Genomic DNA, 19,511 nt, shown 5'->3' with positions numbered 1-19,511 from the left:
TGTGGGTATGTGTGGCAAATATCTGCATCACTACTGGCAAACACTGACCAGGTATACAGTATGTGCACTACTCATTTTTTGCTGTGCTTCTCATTTAAGAAGCTCAAGTGGATGATAATTTAAAATGCTTAATTTGAAGGTTTGTGGTATTTTGTATGATGTTCTGCACACAATTTGTCTCTGTATTTCCTGATGTGCTGACTGTAATGATCCAAATGTTGAATCTTTCATACGATGTGGGCAGGTAGAGGCAGGAAGTGATGCCCCCTCAGAATCTAAGGTGGACCAGAGGGTAACGTTGCCTGCAGAGAATGGAGTGAGCCACACACCCATCCTCGCCCAGAAACCCCCCTCGCTGGTTGGCCAGAACCAGTCTGCAGGTGCTGTAGGCATCATATCATCAAATGTATGAAATTCATTGTAGGTGCACTGAAAGTTGGATGTGCATTGTTCTTCTTGTATTATTTTGGAATATTACAATTGCTTCAGGTAACATTTTTCTCCAAAGTAAATTAGATAAAAACATTAAAATTGTATTATATTTATAATATAAGGAAAATATGCCTTTATTCTTAGATGAGAAAGTCTTAGTGAACATTCAAATGTTTCAGTTAGTAATCCAATTTTTTAAAATTTTATTTCATTTATCTATTATGTGTGTGCTCTTATTTTGATGTTTCAGCGGGATTAAAAGATTAAAATGTGTGTATTATTGTTTTGGTAACCAGGCTCACTGAAACCCTCAATGAAGACTGAAGACATCATTCACAGTGTTCTTACTGGTAAGATCATGAGCACTTGCTCTTATACTATCTGTTACTGATTGGATTGCATGTACCCCACGCTATATGTAAATCAATGAAATATTTCTTTGACCTCCAGACACTAAGCAAGAACAATGAATATTTTGTTTTAGTTTGTTGTTTATATTAATGATGTATACATTTGCAAGATTGGGTTTGAGAAAGTTAATACAGTACAAAGGATGGTTTTTCTTTTTTAACAAGAAATATTTTGTTCACTTTTGTCACATTTGTCTGTGGCCTTTCATTCTTGGTCTTCAGAACTGGAGGCTCAAACTGTGGAGGAACTGAAGCAACAGAAGGGCTTTGTTCGGGAGCAGAGGAAGCAGTACAAGGAAATGAAGGAACTGGTTCGGAAACACCACCGCAAGACCAGCGAGCTGATCAAGGAACACACAGCTCGTATGTCGGAGCTCCAGAGCCAGCATCAGCGTCGGCGCTCCACCCTGCAGAAGAGCCACAAACGAGACGGTAAGAAAAGGTAGGTAGCCCTCCTCTCCTCCTTCAAGCTGTTCCACTGTGTCTTTCCTCTAAAGGCTTTATCCTCTTCTCCATCCCTCTTCAGAGGAAATTTGCCAAAACATAATAATATACAACATACTCAGCTATAGGCTGTCATTCTCTTATATATAATACATAATGTCACACTTCCTGTATAGCAGCCAGTATTTTCACTACATGCTGTAGAAAAGGGAAGGTTCAGGCAGCGGTCACCCAGAAGCAAAGGCTTCTTTATAAGCCCTTACAAAAACAAGACACACCATTATATCAATAGATCAAAATGAAAGATGCTACAGCTTAAGACTGCAACTCACTTGTTCTTAACCATAAACAAAGCTTTCTTCTCTTGAGCATGTTTTCATCCACACAGACTTATGTGTAGCTCACAGTTTTAACATGCAACATCTCTTGAGATTGTGAGACATTCTGGTAAATGTAGTAAATTAGCAGAAATAAATTAGGCAAGCTCAGCAAAAGTACAGCACTACGGAACAAATGAACCTGTTCCACATCAGGGTGATGTATTATATAGTATGTTATATATCCGTTTTCATATCCTGCTTCCTTTCTGTCCTTCTTCCATCTACAAAACAGCACCGTTAAATACAGCAGAAACTGGCCTCTTCAGAAAAATAAAATAGAATTCTGTGGAGAATAAGAATAAGTAGATAAGGCTTCCTCCAAGCTTCAGGGACATGAACTTCAAACTCTAACATCAATGTTGTTAGCACCACTGCCTGAGAAAGTCCCCTGCAAACATGTAAAGAATGTTAAGTTGTTCAAGAGATCCAGGAGAAAGTCAGTTACTGATGATTGCTGATTAGAGCAATTTCATTTTATCAAACAATATGCATATTACATGCATTTATTTACAATGTCCAGTATGAGTGTGAGTAATGGCACGCTACTGACATTAAAGCAAGCATCTTAATTTGCATGTGTGTGTGTGTCTCCAGCCGATCCGAGCAATCTCTGTCGACCCTGGACCAGGAGCTGTGTGAGCTGGATCAGGAGAGCAGCCAGAGGCTCACAGAACTGAAGGAACAGCAGCAGCAACAGCTCCTCAAACTTCGCCAGGAACAATACTACAGTGAAAAGTACCAAAAACGAGAACACATCAAACAGGTACTCACAAACATGCATAATACATACACACAGTCAGTCACAATAAATCTGTCTCATAGCGTCCTCATTTTACCAGCACTACTGTGGATTGTATTGACAAATCCCTCTTATTTGCATGTGGATACAAGGTTCAAATTTATTTTAGGACCTTAAAGCTCTCTTGAATTTTGTAGTTAATAGCCAAATAACTGAGAAATGAGTCAGAATTGGCATTATCATTCATCTCATATCTGTTCACCAAATGTCCATAAAGTATTTTATTATTATTGTAAGGTCTGTAGTACATATATACTCTATAAGGTAAAAGGCTGAGCAGAGCCCTTGTTGACAAATCTGATTCCCTGTTATCTCTGTACATCTGTTAGTGGCCTTTGCCACCACACAGCTAATTCCATAATTGTGTCTAATGAGCATGTGTGTCCTCATTAAGCTCTTGTGTTGTTCTGGATAATATGCTGACTGTCTACTATTGTCCCAGGCTAACACTCATTGCCCATGTCCAACAAATTAGGAAATGAATGCAGCAAATCAACTCCAGATCACCCCCTGTAGTATATTACAGGCTTGGTTTTGCTGCTCGTGCACATGTTCTGTTGTGTGGTGTGGAAAAATAAATGTGTTCTGCTTCAGTACACCTGCACAGCTGAGGTGTCACAAAGGTTTAGTCACGTAAAAGGAAAGAAGCACAGGAGAGGAGACTGTGTGTGCTGTTGAAATGAGATCATGACTTCAGTCTCAACCAAATTATCTCATGTTTTTTTTGTTTGTTTTTTTTTACCTACTGTCACATCATGTCTCTCTCTGTCCGTCTTTTTAGCTGGTTGAGAAGCTGACCACTATAGCAGAGGAATGCCAGAGTGTTCAGCTTAAGAAGCTCAGAGACATCTGTGAGAAGTAAGACTTTTCAGCGTGCAACATTAACACACCTTCGCATAGACCTTCAGAAGTCCTACATGTTTCTCTCTCCATATCTTCCTCTCTCTTTGTGTCATTGTACACAGAGAAAAGAAGGATATTAAGAAGAAAATGGACAAGAAAAGGCAAGAGAAAATCAGTGAAGTCAAATCTAAAGACAAGAATGTAACAGAGGAGTAAGTATTTGTATGTGAACTGAGATGTCACATTTTTATGGCCACTAGATGGCACTAATTACTACAGATTTGGTCCAGTTGTGATTGTTGGTCAAATTCTCCCCATAGAGAGAAGCTAGAGATCAACAGATCATTTGTCAATGAGGTGGTGCAGTACATCAAACGGGTAAGAAAAGATATGGCTATGGTGTGACAGAGAATAATGAATACAGTAATGAACACAGTGTAGCTTCTACAATCAAAGCCTTACAGTTGTTTCAAATTCAAATATGTATTCAATACTATTTGTGCAGCTATGCATAAGTCTACAGTACATTCATTTGTGGGTACAGTAATATTGCTGTTGACATGCAAAGACTTTATAGTATCTGTGTGTGTGTGTGTGTGTGTGTGTGTGTGTGTGTGTGTGTGTGTGTGTGTGTTTGTAGCTGGAAGATGCGCAGAGTAAAAGACAGGAGAGACTCCTGGAGAAGCACAAGGACATCCGCCAGCAAATCTTGGATGAAAGGCCAAAGGTAAGAAAATGTTAAATAAAACTTAACTGTTAACCAAATGTTTATTTGTGATGTTGAGACTCTACATATTGATTTTTTTAATTTTTATTCCATCACACAGAATCCAATTTATGTTCCACTTACTGGCCTGTTGCATGGCATTAGGTCTCAATAGAAACATGTGTCTTGCCTACAAATGGCAGCCACCACATTTTAATAAAAATGTAAAAACAAAATATATAAAGGGGTCAGTTTTTGTCAGGTTTTCCGGGGTTTTTTACTTCAAACACTGCCCAAACTTGAAAAAAAGGCATGAGCTAATCACAGGGGATGCAGGAATAACTCAGTTTTTTCTACTTTTGTCTTTTTTATTGAAGCTTTCTTCAGTAGCACGGGGCAGAAGCAAAACAGGTTGATAACCTTACAAAAGGAAAATGAGAAAGAAAAATACAATGTAACATTATATTATTGTTACCAACTTTATGGGCGCTCTAATCCCACATTGATGTTTAAAAGAAATACAGCGTCATGCACCCTCTGTACAAATGACTGCACATAGCTAACTTACATAACACAAAGTAGGAACATCTTGCATAAGACGACAAACCCGCATGGCTAATTAGCATACCATACTGAACACAACCATAAAACACTCTTTTCATTTTACATAAAATCAGTTTCCATACCAGTGACATCCCTACGATTAGCCACACCGGTGAAGTATCCCCTCCTTATTCCAACTGGAGTTAAACAGACATTTCCACACTTTCAACAGAACCTCAACACACAACCTCTTCTCAATTACTGTAATTAATATATTTCCCCTTTTTCTTGTAATTTTACGTTTTGTTTCTCCCATTTTAGACTAACATTACATTATCCCAATTCCAATTTTACAGTTTTGTTAACAGAATAATATTAACACAAGGAACAGTAGGTGTTGGTTTTCATAGATCAAGCCTCAGGGTTTCACTTTTTACACGAGAACAACCATTTCATTTGACCCAGACTATCAAAGTAAACACTGCTCATTTTAACCACTGGGTGGCGACCTGGGCCAGGTTTAGTGAGGTTCTGTACTGTGTGGCGCTGTTGATTAAGAAGTTTGTTGCAGCCTCTGATTACAAAATGATATTTGAGTTTTTCCCCTTAGGATTTTATTCTTATATTAGAATATATCATACCAGATGTAAATGCCAATTTCTGGGGTAACTGATGTAGTTGCCTGACATACTGTATAAACAGTGTCATTAGGTGAAAGAGTTGGTTATATATTTGGGAAAAGTGGATAATTAACTTAACATACTCGGCTATATGCTGCATATACATGTGTTTATTTTGAAGTGGATGCTTCAGTGTTGCTATGGGAGTTTTAGCAGGTCTGCTTTGCCTCTATGGGTTGCACAGTCCCCAACCTTGTCACTGTATGGGGATTTTGTAGCTGAAGACCATTAATATAGCATCAGTGTGGCAGTGTTAATAAGAAATCTGCCTGGGCCACTGACTGGCAGCAAGTGAATTCACATTGCATCTCTATAATGTGTGAAGCCTGCCAGTCATTAGTACCATGCAGAATACTTTATGGCATATTGTATAGTGTGGCTGTATTGCTGCATTTGAGCAGTAGTCAGTATAGCATGGCAGAATAACATCATAACAGGGGCAACAGATTGGCTTGTATACAATGAAATCATATCCCAGTTGGAGAGCTCAGTTTTAATCCCACCTGTCGATGTGTCTTTGAGCAGGAACCTCTATGCATGTCAGAGAGTAGAAGTGAGACAGCTTCAATATTTTGAATTATTAATAAGGTATATCAAAACAAATTTAAAGTGTATTTTATTAAAAGCATAAAAGACCCAGTCACTGCAGTAGCATAGTTTTTCTCTGGACCCTGTAAGGAGGCATAGTTGTCTGACTAGCCACATATTTGTAATTAAAGACCGTTATACTAATTATGGACATTCAGTTTGGCATGATCATAACACACTTGAGTATGTAGTTGTTCTTCCACTAAACACAAAGGTAACCAGTTGCTTTCTCTGCTTGTAATTGTCTCTCCTCATTTTGATCTCGACAAGATATTTAATCTAATTCAGTACAAGCTACATTACAGCACACTGCTGTGATCCTTTGTCATGTTTTCACTCATCAAATGAAGAGGATCATGTACATTTATTATAACTACTCATGAGGATGTGTTTTCTTCTGATTGGGTTCCATACTGAAACCACCCACGAAGTGACAGCTCCTTTTATCTCTGAAATCGTGGTTAGTTTGCACTCTGTTCAACTCTGCGAGGTTGTTGTTCCTGAATGCGTTTTTCTTTTAAAAGCAACTGAAAAGACTTAGTTAGCCAGAGGCTGCTTTTCTGACCGAACGCTGACAGACAGTAGTGCCCTTACAACATGTCTCAGTCATTTTGGTCAGTGTAGACTTACAGAGGGAGACCCCAGTTCTTTAAATGAATGGTAGTTATATTCCATGTATGTATTAAATCTGTTAAAGTAACTAGCCCTCCTTAGTAGTATGTGGAAGTGTCCTTGAGCAAGACACTGAACCCAGAACTCCTCCCAGTGAACAGATCATTGGCCTTGCATGGCAGCCCTGACACCATCTGGTTGTGTGTGTGTGTGTGTGTGTGTGTGTGTGTGCGAATATGAAGCATTTTACAGCGTGTGGCTCTTAATAATAAAGCTGGTATGTGAATGCAGTCCATTCACCATGGATAACATTCCACAAGTTGATATTTAGGGCAAAGGCAGATTTTGCTGACAACCTCTGTTGATTGGTAGATAAGCTCATGGGAAAGACTTTAAGAACTTGGATGAATGTAAATAGATTCAGAGAAAGAGTGCCAGTGGGGGTGAATGGATGTGACCATAAATACAATAATTAGGGCAGGTCTAATATGAAAATATATGTTGTTGTTGTTTGTGTGTGTGTTGGTCTTTATGAATCAGAGAGGAAAATACAACATACTTTCTCTGTCATACAGTGCTGACCCAGTTTCTCCTCTGGGCTCAGAACAGCCACTAATGGCCACCCTATGGAGACCCTGAGAGCTGAGCAGCCCACTACACTGGTAGTTGTGTGTGTATTTACATACATGTGATACACCAACCTAATAATTAGCTACAGTATCTCTGCTATACAATTAAGCAACTAACAGCTGCTTAGTACAGACATCACTAGGTGCAGTTTGCAAACAATTTGATGATGAAGAGATGTGAAATGTGACAGAGATGTTGCTATAATCTCCAAATTTGGCATTATTAAGAACCAGCACATACAGTAATTCAGTAGTTTTGTAAGACTCTGAAATCCGAGGTCGTGATAGTGTGAGGGTCATCGGTTAAATTGAAAGTGAGGGGAGAAATAGAGAGAGACATGGTGATATTTTTCCTCACTCCCAGCCTGTGTACTCAGGTGTCACTGTCCTGCTAATGATCCAGTCAGAGTTCCCCACCACCCTCATCAGCAGTGTCCAGTGGGATAGCCCTGATTTTAAATTATCATCCATAGATCTTATAGCCTGGTGTGTTGCTTCTTCTCATCTGTTCTTTTTACCAAGAAACACACAGTCAAGTTCACATTACCATATGTCCTTGTTTTATTCACATAATAAGTTCATATGATCTTTTTAATTAGTTGTTAACAGGCCCGCCATGTGTCTTGCTCATGTCCAGGACAAGGCACGCTCCACAGCAAGCGCACAGCAAAAGCTACACAGTTAATCCAAATATACTAAAACTAACTGTAGCCCCACCACCAAAATTCAATCATAGAGAGATGGGTAAACTCATTTATTGATCTGAACATAGGCTACTTTATGTCAGTTTACATGGAAAAACATATTACTGGTACCTTAAATAGCCCAAGCCTGTGCTTCTCCCTCCCTCTCCTCCCTGGCACAGCTAGCCTCCCCCGCTCTATTGGGTCTGTCTCTCCTCTCTGATATAACTACCATCCCAACACTCAACTGTTTCTGTCAGAGGATGCATTGTGTTAGCATGGAAACAAGCTAATAATTGAATATTAAAGGTAAAGCTACGTGGTATTTATTAGTAGCTGTGTTTGCCAGATGTTTAAGCTAAATGGATGTCTCTCAATCCACTCGATCTGCTGTACTTGTACTTAAATTTTCATCTTCCATATTTATTATATACCTGGCCATAAAGTCCCTTGCATTTCTGCTGTCATTTTTTCTTTTTTGTTTTTCTTTTGTTTTATGAGCAGCTGACTTAGTGACTGGCCATTGATGAAGTTTACTGAATGTGTGAACGACCCATTACAGCAGTGTTGTTTTGACCAACTATGTCACGGAAGATTAGAGAGATAAAAATATCAAGGTTTTACATGATTCACAAATACTATATGAAGTTTCCACAATTGTGTATTTTTAATAAATTGCTTCAGAAGATTGTTTAAAGACTAGAGGGCCATTTTGGGCACCTTGTTGACCCAGGTCCCACATCAGCAGCCCTGCTTGTCAAAGCAGGTTGTGTTACTTATAATCCTCAGAGACACTTAAAACAAGAAATAGCATTTGGATTTTCACTTTACAGCTGAGTGTTTAGAGTTTTAGTCTTTTGATTAAATACTGTAGGTTGAGTGTGGGCCGGCACAGCAGTGCAGTGATTAGCGCTGCGGCCTCACAGCAAGAAGATTCCAGGTTTGAGCCCCGGTCGACCTGAGGTCTTTCTGTGTGGAGTTTGCATGTTCTCTATGTGCCTGCATGGATTCTCTCCGGGTGCTCTGGCTTCCTCCCACAGTCCAAAGACATGTAGCTTAGGTTGATTGGTGACTCTAAATTGCCTGTAGGAGGGAGTGTGTGTGGTTGTTTGTCTACATGTCAGCCATGTGATAGACTGGCGTCCTGTCCAGGGTGTGCCCCGCCTCTCACCCAATGTCAGCTGGGACTGGCTCCAGCCCCTTTGCAACCCTCTTCAGGATAAGCGATATAGATGATGGACGGATGGATGGATGCTGAGTGATTAGCATGTTCTAAATACTAAGAGAAAGTGTGTTGAATGAGGTTAGTGAAAAAGTTCACACCTTTCTTAACAAAATCATTTTGGACATCAAATTGGACTCATCGGGTATTTTAAGGGGTTTGGTCTGATACGTTGTAGAGGCTAGTGAGGTGCGACTTTAAGTATTGTACAGGCGTGGTCCGATCATCTTCCTGTTTTGCTTAATAGTGCTAATGTAATTATCTGAAGTTCAGAAGCAGGACATGACCTGAACTACGCCCCCTCTGTTCTCATACTGTTTAAACTCACTGAACCATTACACTTCCCCGCCTCGCTTTTCATTACTCACCCAAGTTCTCCCAATCCTCTTTTCATCCTGATCTCTTTTCACTATCCTCCTACTTCTGCTGGGGGTCTGCCAGTACCCAAAGGTGACAGGGACTCCTAAAGCCTTCCTTAAAACCAATAGTACTGTACATAAGCACTCCATCTCCTTCCATCATGTCCACACTTACTATCTTTTCATATGTACTTAGTGAGGGCAGTGCCCTGTTACTGAAACTAGATACTAGATAAAGTGGGTTTCTAGTGAAAAGGATTCCATCCTCTTTGAAAGTGTTGTGACTGGGCTAGACTCAGTGGTTACCAGGCAGTCATGTAATCTCTCTGTACTAGTCATCTGCTCCACACTGTTTTTGGTTGTGAAAGGCATATGAAATAGTGATAAGGCAATATGTTTCACAGGAGTGTGAGTTGGTGTGTGTGTCGTGTGAATTTATATCACTCTGTAGCAGGCATCCTAATTCTTTCTTACTGAAATGAAAATAAGAAAAAATAAGTTGATGGTGTCTCTCTGGTGTGCAGGTCTTGAATCAACACACAGAGCCACACATGTATGAGCACACATACTTATTCATTTAACAAGCAGGAGTCCTGTGCAGTCGTCATGGAAACTTGGGTCCTAACTCTCCCCCTCCCCTCCACTCATATCCTCTTCTATCCTTCATGACTCTCTGCAGTCTGTTAATTTGGAACTGAGTCCTCATGACGCAATCCCAGGGATGGTTACTGCAGGTGGAAGAAAGAAGTAGGAGGAGGAGGGAGGAATAAAGAGAGGGGGAGCTAACAGGTTGAAGGGGACATGGAGGACTGGCGTGGAGGAGGAAGGGGGAAAATCTCTCTATGTTCCTGTCTCTCACTGCGTGATGTAAGGGTGGCCACTCTGTTCCCTCATCACAGACTTTGATCTGCATTATCTCTGCCTGGCAGGTTTGCATCAATAATGCATTTGTGTGCATACACACACACAGTACCCACAGGGTATTGTGTGTTTGTGTACTTACGCCACTACCAGAGGTAGTGAAGTAAAATCCCTTGTGTATGTCAGATACTTGGTTACTTTTCTGCTCTATTATGCTCGCTGCTATTTTAGATCAGTGCACGAGGGTTCATTATGTATGCTGTATGTGCTAATGAAGATCTCCAGGGTCATGCTCTGTCTGTGGAACATTCACTAAAGAACTCCCGCTGGAAAGTGTCCTCTCTACATTATGGTCTAGGGGGTGTCGCGCTCTAGCCTGAGCAGCCTTTTATCTATTTAATTTGTAGCACCGTAAGAGGAAGTAAAGAAGAGGTGAGAACAGAAAAAAGATAGTGTGTGAAAGAGGCAGTAAATAAAGAGGGAGAGGACTGTCAAATGTACAGAATGTGAGTGTTATCATATAAAAGTCTTAAAGTATATTATGGTAGCTAGTTTTTTGCTACATCCAGGAATTACAGTTGTGTCCCTGTGTTTATTGGAGGTGTCAATTCAGTATCTAACATTTACCTAAAATAAAATTATTGCTGTATTACCTTTGAAGATTAGCATAATTGGCATAAATAATCAAGCAACAATAAAGATTTTTAAAATAATTTCTTGATCCTTTTTGTCGTAATGGGGTATTATTGTCCTCAAAACACCATGCATTAGCAGATACAAGACAAAGCCCAGGAGAAAATTATTTCTCATATGCTTATCCTCTTCACTAAAATGTAGACTCTCCACTCTCAGCCTTGTCTCTGATAGTCTCTGATAAACCCACTGTGCATTACTTCAGTGGAACATTTAGCAACTAAAGAGCCAACAGTTGGCTAACACTTTGCCTTTCTATAAATTATTTTTATGGATCAGATTGCCGAGCAATATAGTGATGAAGTAGTAGAATATAAAATGGCGAGAGCTTTGTCAGTTATGTTTAATGTAGACCTTGATGACTCGGGTAACAGGGAATCAACTCGGACTTGACACGGACTTGAAGTTTAGTGACTCAGCTACGACACTGGTGGAAACAATACAGGGCTAAAAGGAGAGTGAAGAGAAGAATGAAATTGGACTAAACTGTTTCTCTCTGTGTGCTTGATATGTAAATAAACCGCTGTTTGATACCACATGCGCCAAGACGACATTGTAAGGTGAGGTGATCATATGCCAGTGATATTTCTACAGCTATAGTAGTTGTGCTGAACTCAAGATTTCACAAAAGGATAAAACTGTCACTTTTGTTTGAAAATGCTACAGGTAGCATTTTCTAAATACTTGTAGTATCCATATCTGAATTAAACATAGACATCAGGCACATCCATCCGTCCATTTTCTATACCGCTTAGTCCCAAATGGGGACATCCGGCATATTTCATAGCTCATCTTCCCTTTTGAACCAGTGCTTTTAGGGAAAAGATTTGGTACTTGCATGGTGGAGGCATGAAGAAGATTCATTCATTCATTTTAGTTTCCTGGACCTGATAAGAAGAATCTTAGAAAATACTGAAAAGCAGCACATGAATAATTTGGGAGGTGTCAGGAAGGGGTGCTGCTGACACATATACACGCATACACTTTACATGCACTGCATGCCAAAAACCAAAGCCTGTAGCGCTGACAGGGTGGTGACCCTGTCTCATCTCTTGGACATGGGATCTTGGGTTTAGCCTAATTGGACTGTGTTTGGCTATGCAGTATAGCTGACAGTTAGGGGACACATCTGTACACATCCAACAAAATTTGATGGCTCTGCTTAGGAGGTTTTGATCTAACTTTAGGCTTCATTGGAATGGCTTGAATAGGAGCAGCAACTAGCTAAAACATATATTCAAAGGTAAGACAGGAAAGCACATAATTCCCTTAAACCATCTTAACGCCACAGCAAGATGAGGCGCAGGTAAAATAACTGCATAGTGTAGCTGCTGTGAAGTGTGTTGCCGGTTGAAGGCTTCTGTGGTGGTGCTGCGGCAGGCGTTATGTCACTACTCAAAGCAAAGAATTAATTTGGCTCTTTGGAGGCTTCCCTCGATAGCTTCTCAAAATGAGGACAGCTGGTGAAGAAGGTCACAGTGAGTGTTGTATTTTAAGAAAGGCAGAAATGTGTGTGTGTGTGTGTGCGTTTGTACCTGTGTGCATGTGTTGGCATGTGGTTTGTTTGCACAAGACAGGTCTTCAGAGATGAGAGACAAATTTCAAAGCTGGCTGAATAAGTCCTGCTGTCCAAACACAAACTAGACCACTCACCAACACACACTTGTACTTCTATCTTTGTGAGGTCACTCATTGACATAATGCACTCCCTAGCTCCTTACCCTAACCTTAACCATCAGAACTAAATGCCTAGCACTAAACCTAATTCTCAGTACAGGAACACACACACACATACACATTTACTGTATATACTGTATGGATGCAACACACATACTCAAGCAAAAGTACACACATAATAAACAGGTAAATGCACAATATTTTGGCCTTGTTTTTTGTCACGGCTGTCATTCAGTTTCAACAAGACTGTGGCTTTCAACCAGACCTGGAACTTAAAGCATCACAGCTGGCCCCAATACAGTTCAAAATGTGATGCTTTTGATGTTCAGAATTTAGTTCAATCAGTTTCAACCAAAATACAGCTTCAGTAATTTTACTGATGCCTTTCCTGTTTCCTGTGAAGAGATTTCTTTAATGCCAAACCGATAAAATGTCAAGTGGAAGTGGTGATTATAAAGCAAAAGATTGGGGAAAAGGTTGCAGCTCTAGCTGTGTGTCAGGCTTTCTATCATTCCTTGAGATATTTTAAAACTCACGCTGCCTCTTGGTGAAAGCACAGTGCTGTCTTTTTCACTCAGCACCCAAACTCTAACAGACGGCCGTCGCTGTTTGCTTCTGAGCTGTTGATTGCAGAAATGCCTGGTGCCCCTCTGACTCCTCCGCCCCCTGCTCCCACCTCCCTCACATGTGCCAGGGTGTAAGATGGGAGAAAGATGACAGCTTTAATCAGAGGGTGTTTGTGCCTCAGCAGGCAGTGCAAAAGGCAGGCTTACATACACACACATTGTGGAGATTGTCCCACCCCTAAGTAGGTCATGCACAGTGCGGAGCGGAGAGAGAGAGAGACAGAGACAGACGAGTGGTGCATCTTTAGCCATCTGGTTGTGATGTGCTGGATGGCCGCTTTGTCAGAACCACAGAGAGAGGGAAAGAAAGAAAGAAGTAAAAGAGAGGGAGAGAAAGAGAGCAATAAGGAGGCATATTTCAGAGAAGGTGACCTTGAGATGCTGTGCTTGGTGGAGCTTTATCAGGCTCAGATTGTACCACTCAAAAAATCAGGAAGATGCAAGTCAAGAGCTCCTCATTTCTCACAGACAGAATTGAAAAGTGTAGCTGTTCAGTGTAATCCAGCTGATTGGGTCTGCACTTCACTACACAATGGATTTCATTGTCTCTAGCTTAGCATTTTCACTATTCAGTTGACCCACTTTCAAATGTCATTTACTATAGTGTCATTTTAGGAATGTAGTTAAAGTTTTATATAGAAATTGTAACCATCAGACAAGTATCAGTGCTATATACATGTGAGAAACTGGAAAGATGGATATCTGTGGATTTATATGGAATTTTAACTATCCATGAATTTCAGGGGACATATCAATTGCACAAGATGAAAATACTTTGCTAATATTAATAACAGACTGTAAAACTGATGTATTGAAGTGCTGAATAGTTAGTTTTCCAACATCATTTCCACAGGCTTTGACAGGGCACAACAATAAGCATCCCTTCACACAACATGCTCGTAACCTTTACCCATTGAGCTGTTGACTCACAGAAAAACAAGAGCTGTTAAAATGAGTTTATTGTGAACATGTTTTTAAGAGTGTACTGATTTAACGAAATAGATTTATCTGTTAAATACTGATCTTTGTCAGAAAGTTAGAAGCAACAAAATTGTGTAAGCTTAGAGAAGTTTCTTGGTGTAGACTAGAACTCTGAAGATGGAAGGTGAGACTGAGGGGTCAAAAATGGCAGCAGGTAACGTGGTCACGTAGCTTCAAGTAGTTCCAAAAACTTGATTCAGATTCATTGTTTTCTGTGAGGAACAGCAGGATTTATCAGCAGTTACTGTTTTTAATAACTTGACCAGCCTTGCAAATTATTTCAGTGTTCAGTTGTTGTAGCTAGCTCAACTGTTTTAGCTTAATTAGCTTGGTACTGTACCTAATTATTAAGTGACCCAATATTTGAGGGAGCCTGTCAGAAATGTTGTAAGACGTGTATAAATGTTTTGACATGTTGCTAACTTAGTCATTGTACCTCTGTGGTGCTGCTGCTAATGTTTGGAACTATTCGACATTCCCATGATCCACCATTACTGTAAAATAAATGGGGATGTCATCACTGTCCTTCTTAATCTACTCTGGTGTAGAGTAGGGAATTTGTGATCAAATAATCAGCAAAGTAAATGAGAAGTGTTTGAAGCCAACTTTTGATATACATGTACTATGGATACATTTCAGGATACTGAAGTTCAATACCCATACCACGCTCACATATATACTGTATATATTTTACCGACTATCAGTATAATTTACAGGATAGCAATGCACTGACAAGATAAAGTACTTTGTAACAATCATTTTGTTATGCAGCGCCCTCAAATAAAATGGATGTGCCATTTCATAAACTGAAGCAGAGGGGGCAAAAAATTGGAAAGTCAGAGCAAGATGGTAGTCGTTAACCTTCATCCTTTCTCCTCTCCTGTCTTCTCACTCATTATTGAAGGTCCTTGTGAATATTTCTTGAATGAAACAGTGCTCCTCTCTGCCAGATTTGAATTTCATGACTACTGTATTAGCTAGAGACTAGGACTAGGTGAATTCATCCAGGAGAATTCAGCTTTGTGTTTTGTAGCTTTTTCTGTCTGAAGTCCTTAAAGAATGCATATAGGCCTCTAAACCTTTTGCACATTTATACTGTAGCATCAGTATTGCCAACCTTGGGTTATTCTCTGCATCAGACCCTCGTGTATTTTCCATTAAGACTATTTGCATTCACTTTTGAGTTAGAAGTTGGGTGTGAGTCTGAAGTGGGGCTTTATATTATCAGAGGCATTTCAGACAAAACATGGATCCCAGATAAATCCTCTCAGAGCCTGCAGGTATTTTTGATCTTTCATAATGCTGACGTGACTTTATGGAGATGTGAAACCCTGACACCATTCGTCTTAGTGGCTTTTCTTTTAATTACTGCTCTCCCATGGGAGCCAGTCGGGTAGTTAAACAGAGAAATCGGCATTACAGCAATTATTGGCTCACAATGAAATGAATACAATCTTGTCATCTGTAATCATTGGGGAGTCTATGCCTGGGAGAAAACAGCTTCTAATTTCTTAGTGAGGAGAGGTAGTGTATATTACAGAGATACAGAAGGCATCCTAGCCTACCTCAGTGGTACCTATTTAGTTCAAACCCATCACTTATCTATTGCTCTGTCTCTTTAAATTACATTCATGGAAAAGAAAAAAACTTGTTGTAGGTACTGTGCTCAGAGTAACAAACTTAAGTCAAACTTAAGAATTATTGTGCAACTCTGCAGCCCTCTTTTTCTTTTTTTTTAAGCATAAAAGTTCAGGTAAACCCTACCCTGCTCCACCTTTCCAGCACCAAACTGCACACAAAGTTAGCAACTAGCTGGTAAACAAGCTGCTTAAGAGTCAGAATGTTCCCTGAGGAAACCAAGACAGCGCATGCAAACACAATCCATATTCTTCCCATTGATTCAAGCTGTTAGGATACACACAAATTAATTTTTGTCAGAAACACTGGCATCAATATAACTTTTGCCAGTTTGCAAGAAAACATAACAGGGCACCTTTAAGCCTTGGCAGGTTGTCTGACACCGGTACAGCTATTGGTTTTCATTCTATGACATAAAATTCTGCTCATCCATCTCTGTCTTATTACAGTGTTTCTCTATATACCTCTGTCTAGTTACGTTATGACTGACTACAAGGCACAGAAGTAGCAAACAGGAACTATTTTGAAAAGTTGTGTTTTATTGGTATGTTCAAGAAAACTGATTTGAGTGGCTGCTACACACTGTATTGTCAAGAAAGACAAACAATTACATAAAGGGATCATGTTGTTTTATTAGTTTTTTGCAGTAAAAACAGGCTAATTGTTGCTGATGTTTCTGGACCCATTGAGTCCATGACGTGATTGTTGCTGAGTGTTTTCCACGGCTGGCGGTTGTCAAGTAGGCATTTTAGGATCGTTTACCTTATTTACTCTTGCATGCAGAGAGGTTAATGCAAATAAGTGAAATAAACTGTCAGGATTTCAAATCTGTTGGCCACTTTTATAACCTTTATGAGTGTACACAGGGAAAGTCAAGTAATCATGCTTCATTTACTGTACAGTCTTGCATATTTTGACCTTGGTGCTTTACAGCACAGCCATGATCTGCTATTGTTTGCTCTTTGAGCATCCCACCCAGGGCCCTTGCTCAAGGGAACATAGGATGTAACTTGTGAAAGGTGGAGAGAATTATAAATTTAGTTTCTATAAATTCCATAGGATTCACACATTTGCCACAGTAGTGTGACTACCACACTGATGCAATCTGAGCCATTTTCTGCCTTGACAAACTCCGCAAGACTCTGTGAACATCATCAAATACATAAAGTGTAACATACTCCATGTAAGAGGTTAAATGTTCTGTCTTCTTCTGTTCCCTCGGCTGATTTGTATTTCCTTCCTTCGCAGCTACAGAGCGACCTGGACCAGGAATACCAAGACAAATTTCGCCGGCTGCCCGTAGAGATCCAAGAGTTTGTTCAAGACAGCAGCAAGGCCAAGCTTAGCGATGACAGCGTCCACGGAAACCTCATCGCCTCCCCGACAACAGAGAAGCTAAACTACAAGGCGTCACAGTCGGAGGATGACATAGAGGAGGGCTCATCGGAGCAAGTCTACGACACTCCCCTTTAGAGGTTTCACACTGGGACACTGATTGGTGGATGTGTTTGTGACCACAGATCTAGGATGAGACTGCCCCAGCTTTGGCCCTAATTTTAACCAATGGGAGGATTAGATCAGATCTGAGCCTGAATTGGTGAGTAGAGGTCCTCTGTGCGTAGAGTGCAGTCTTGTCTAGAAAAACGTTTCATGTAAATAGTAACTTTTTGTGTATTTGTACGTATGTTACCTGTATGTTGTCGTTTGTTTTGGTACAGCCACAGGATGTGTTACAAAGCACCAATTCTTTGCAGGAAATAACTTACTTGAACTATTGCACAGAGAGAGTAGTTTCTTTTTATTTCTTATTATCATGGCATTGACAGTAGTGGTGGCCAGTGAGGGGTTTGCTGCCAAGGTTCTGAATTCACTTATGTGGCCATTGTCATTTAAGTGGAGTCAACTTATACATTTGTACTGTAAAGACAACACCGCATATTCATCCTTTAAAGCTTCCATCTTTATAAGACTTTGACTCACCTTTACGTATTTGCACTGAAGGCTCTTTACGTAACTATGTAACTGTTTTAGTCTTACCCAGAGGCACTGGTGGTTTTGCTAGTTCTCGATTTGTTCCCGCAGAACTAAGCCTATGTGTTGCTGCTATTTTGTTTTAAAATCCATCATTTTTTTAACCATTGTTTGGTTTGTGTAATATTTCACATGGTAATATTATGCAGTGCACTGTGATTCTTTTTTGTTTAGGATGTTTTTAACAAGTTGTGGGTGATTCTGCCCAGAGATGAGGTTGAAGGGGGAGTGTGCTGTACAGTATCTGCATGTATTTGAACAACTGTAAATGTTACAGTAGCTCTGTAGCAGAGATGTTTATTAAGTGTAAATCTACTTTCTCTGAAACAGTTAAACTAAATGTGCAAAACAGTGGACCCTGTGCGGCATGATATCATGATATGTCACTGTGGAGCAAGCTGAACCAGACTAAAATAAGTAGCAATACACCTTTTCCTTAGATCCAACATTAGCTGGCTCAAGTTAATAGGTTGCTGATTGTATACTTTACCTTTGTCCCATTGAACTAAAAGAGTCAAACCAGAACATTCCAACAGAGGAAGAAAAACTGGCTGTAGTTTTACAGAAGTGACCTTCCTCTTAACTGGTTCATTGTGTATCTACAGGGGAGTGTGTGCGCAGTTTCTCTGTACACAGGACCACAGGAAATATGTCTCAATATTCACCCACAATTGGTAGCTGTACTTTGAAGTGGGGAAAAAGTTCAGTTATTTTTATGCAGAGCCCAGCGCTCACTTTACAGGCTATCTGCAGAACACCAGCGTTAACATGAGCTCATGAATAACTGGACTATTTCCTATTTAAGCGGTGTTCAGTGAACATAAGGAAGTGTTTTTACTTCCTAAATGTCCAGTGCCATTTCACTCACAGGTGTGTCATTTGATATCAAATCGTATTTCAGCTGATTTTCCATACAAAAAGAGTTTGAAAGTGAAGGATTACCTGAACATGTAAGTACAAACTACTTTAAAGACGATATCGATGTGAGAGTCTTGTGCCTTTGACTAGGTCGGCCTTGTTTGATGTTGAATGTGTGAAATGCATCACTGGTTAACTTGCCATGATAATATATTATATGAAGTTGTCTGATGTTGAATAGACCGTGTGCACTTACTTTTTTAGTACAGTACCACTACTGAGTAACGCTTGTGAAGAGCAGTATTTGACATGCGTCTCATAAGAAAAGCGAGACATCCTTCTTTTATGTCTTGAACCACTTTGATTAACAGTCCCCTCCTTCTCATCAACTTAAGTGTATGGACTCTGGAAATGTAAATGTATGTATGACATAAAGGATAAAATATTAAGTTGATAAAAATAAATAAATATAGTGTAAAGGGAATAATTTGCCTGTAATTAAAATAAATGTGGCTATTATTGTACTTTTCTGGAGTGGAGTCGTGTCTCTTAATTTGTCATTGGTCAACCTAATATTGTGTTTTTATTTACATTATATGCATCTCTGTATGTGATATACAGTATTTCCACATCACTGTCATTCATTCATCATTTCAGAGCCTTTATTTTGTTAGATTTTCCATCAGCAGCTGACATTTATTTCATAGGTCTATTGTCTTATCATTTTTCCTCCAGTCCTTAATTACAGATTGTTGGTATTTTGTTTGCCTTAAAATGTGTAATTTGTCTTTGTCCTGTCACACCTTATTGTTTTAC

The 19,511-nt window shown here is 39.8% G+C and overlaps 1 protein-coding gene across 1 annotated transcript in view; it reads left to right on the top strand.

Moving 5' to 3' along the window:
- The window catches only part of plcb1l (phospholipase C beta 1-like), a 129,060-nt gene extending 109,882 nt beyond the window's left edge, over positions 1-19,178 (top strand). The window contains exons 25-33 of the mRNA XM_020603697.1: positions 245-380; positions 729-782; positions 1,065-1,284; positions 2,261-2,429; positions 3,247-3,323; positions 3,431-3,520; positions 3,629-3,686; positions 3,949-4,035; positions 17,055-19,178. Coding sequence (XP_020459353.1) covers positions 245-380; positions 729-782; positions 1,065-1,284; positions 2,261-2,429; positions 3,247-3,323; positions 3,431-3,520; positions 3,629-3,686; positions 3,949-4,035; positions 17,055-17,279 — 1,116 coding nt within the window. The 3' untranslated portion in view covers positions 17,280-19,178. The remainder of the gene's footprint in view (positions 1-244; positions 381-728; positions 783-1,064; positions 1,285-2,260; positions 2,430-3,246; positions 3,324-3,430; positions 3,521-3,628; positions 3,687-3,948; positions 4,036-17,054) is intronic.
- The last annotated feature ends 333 nt before the right edge of the window (positions 19,179-19,511 follow it).

Source organism: Monopterus albus, unplaced genomic scaffold, assembly GCF_001952655.1.
Source record: "Monopterus albus unplaced genomic scaffold, M_albus_1.0 scaffold62.1, whole genome shotgun sequence".
In the NCBI taxonomy this organism is placed as follows: Eukaryota; Metazoa; Chordata; class Actinopteri; order Synbranchiformes; family Synbranchidae; genus Monopterus; species Monopterus albus.
This window is presented reverse-complemented; position numbering and strand designations above follow the sequence as displayed.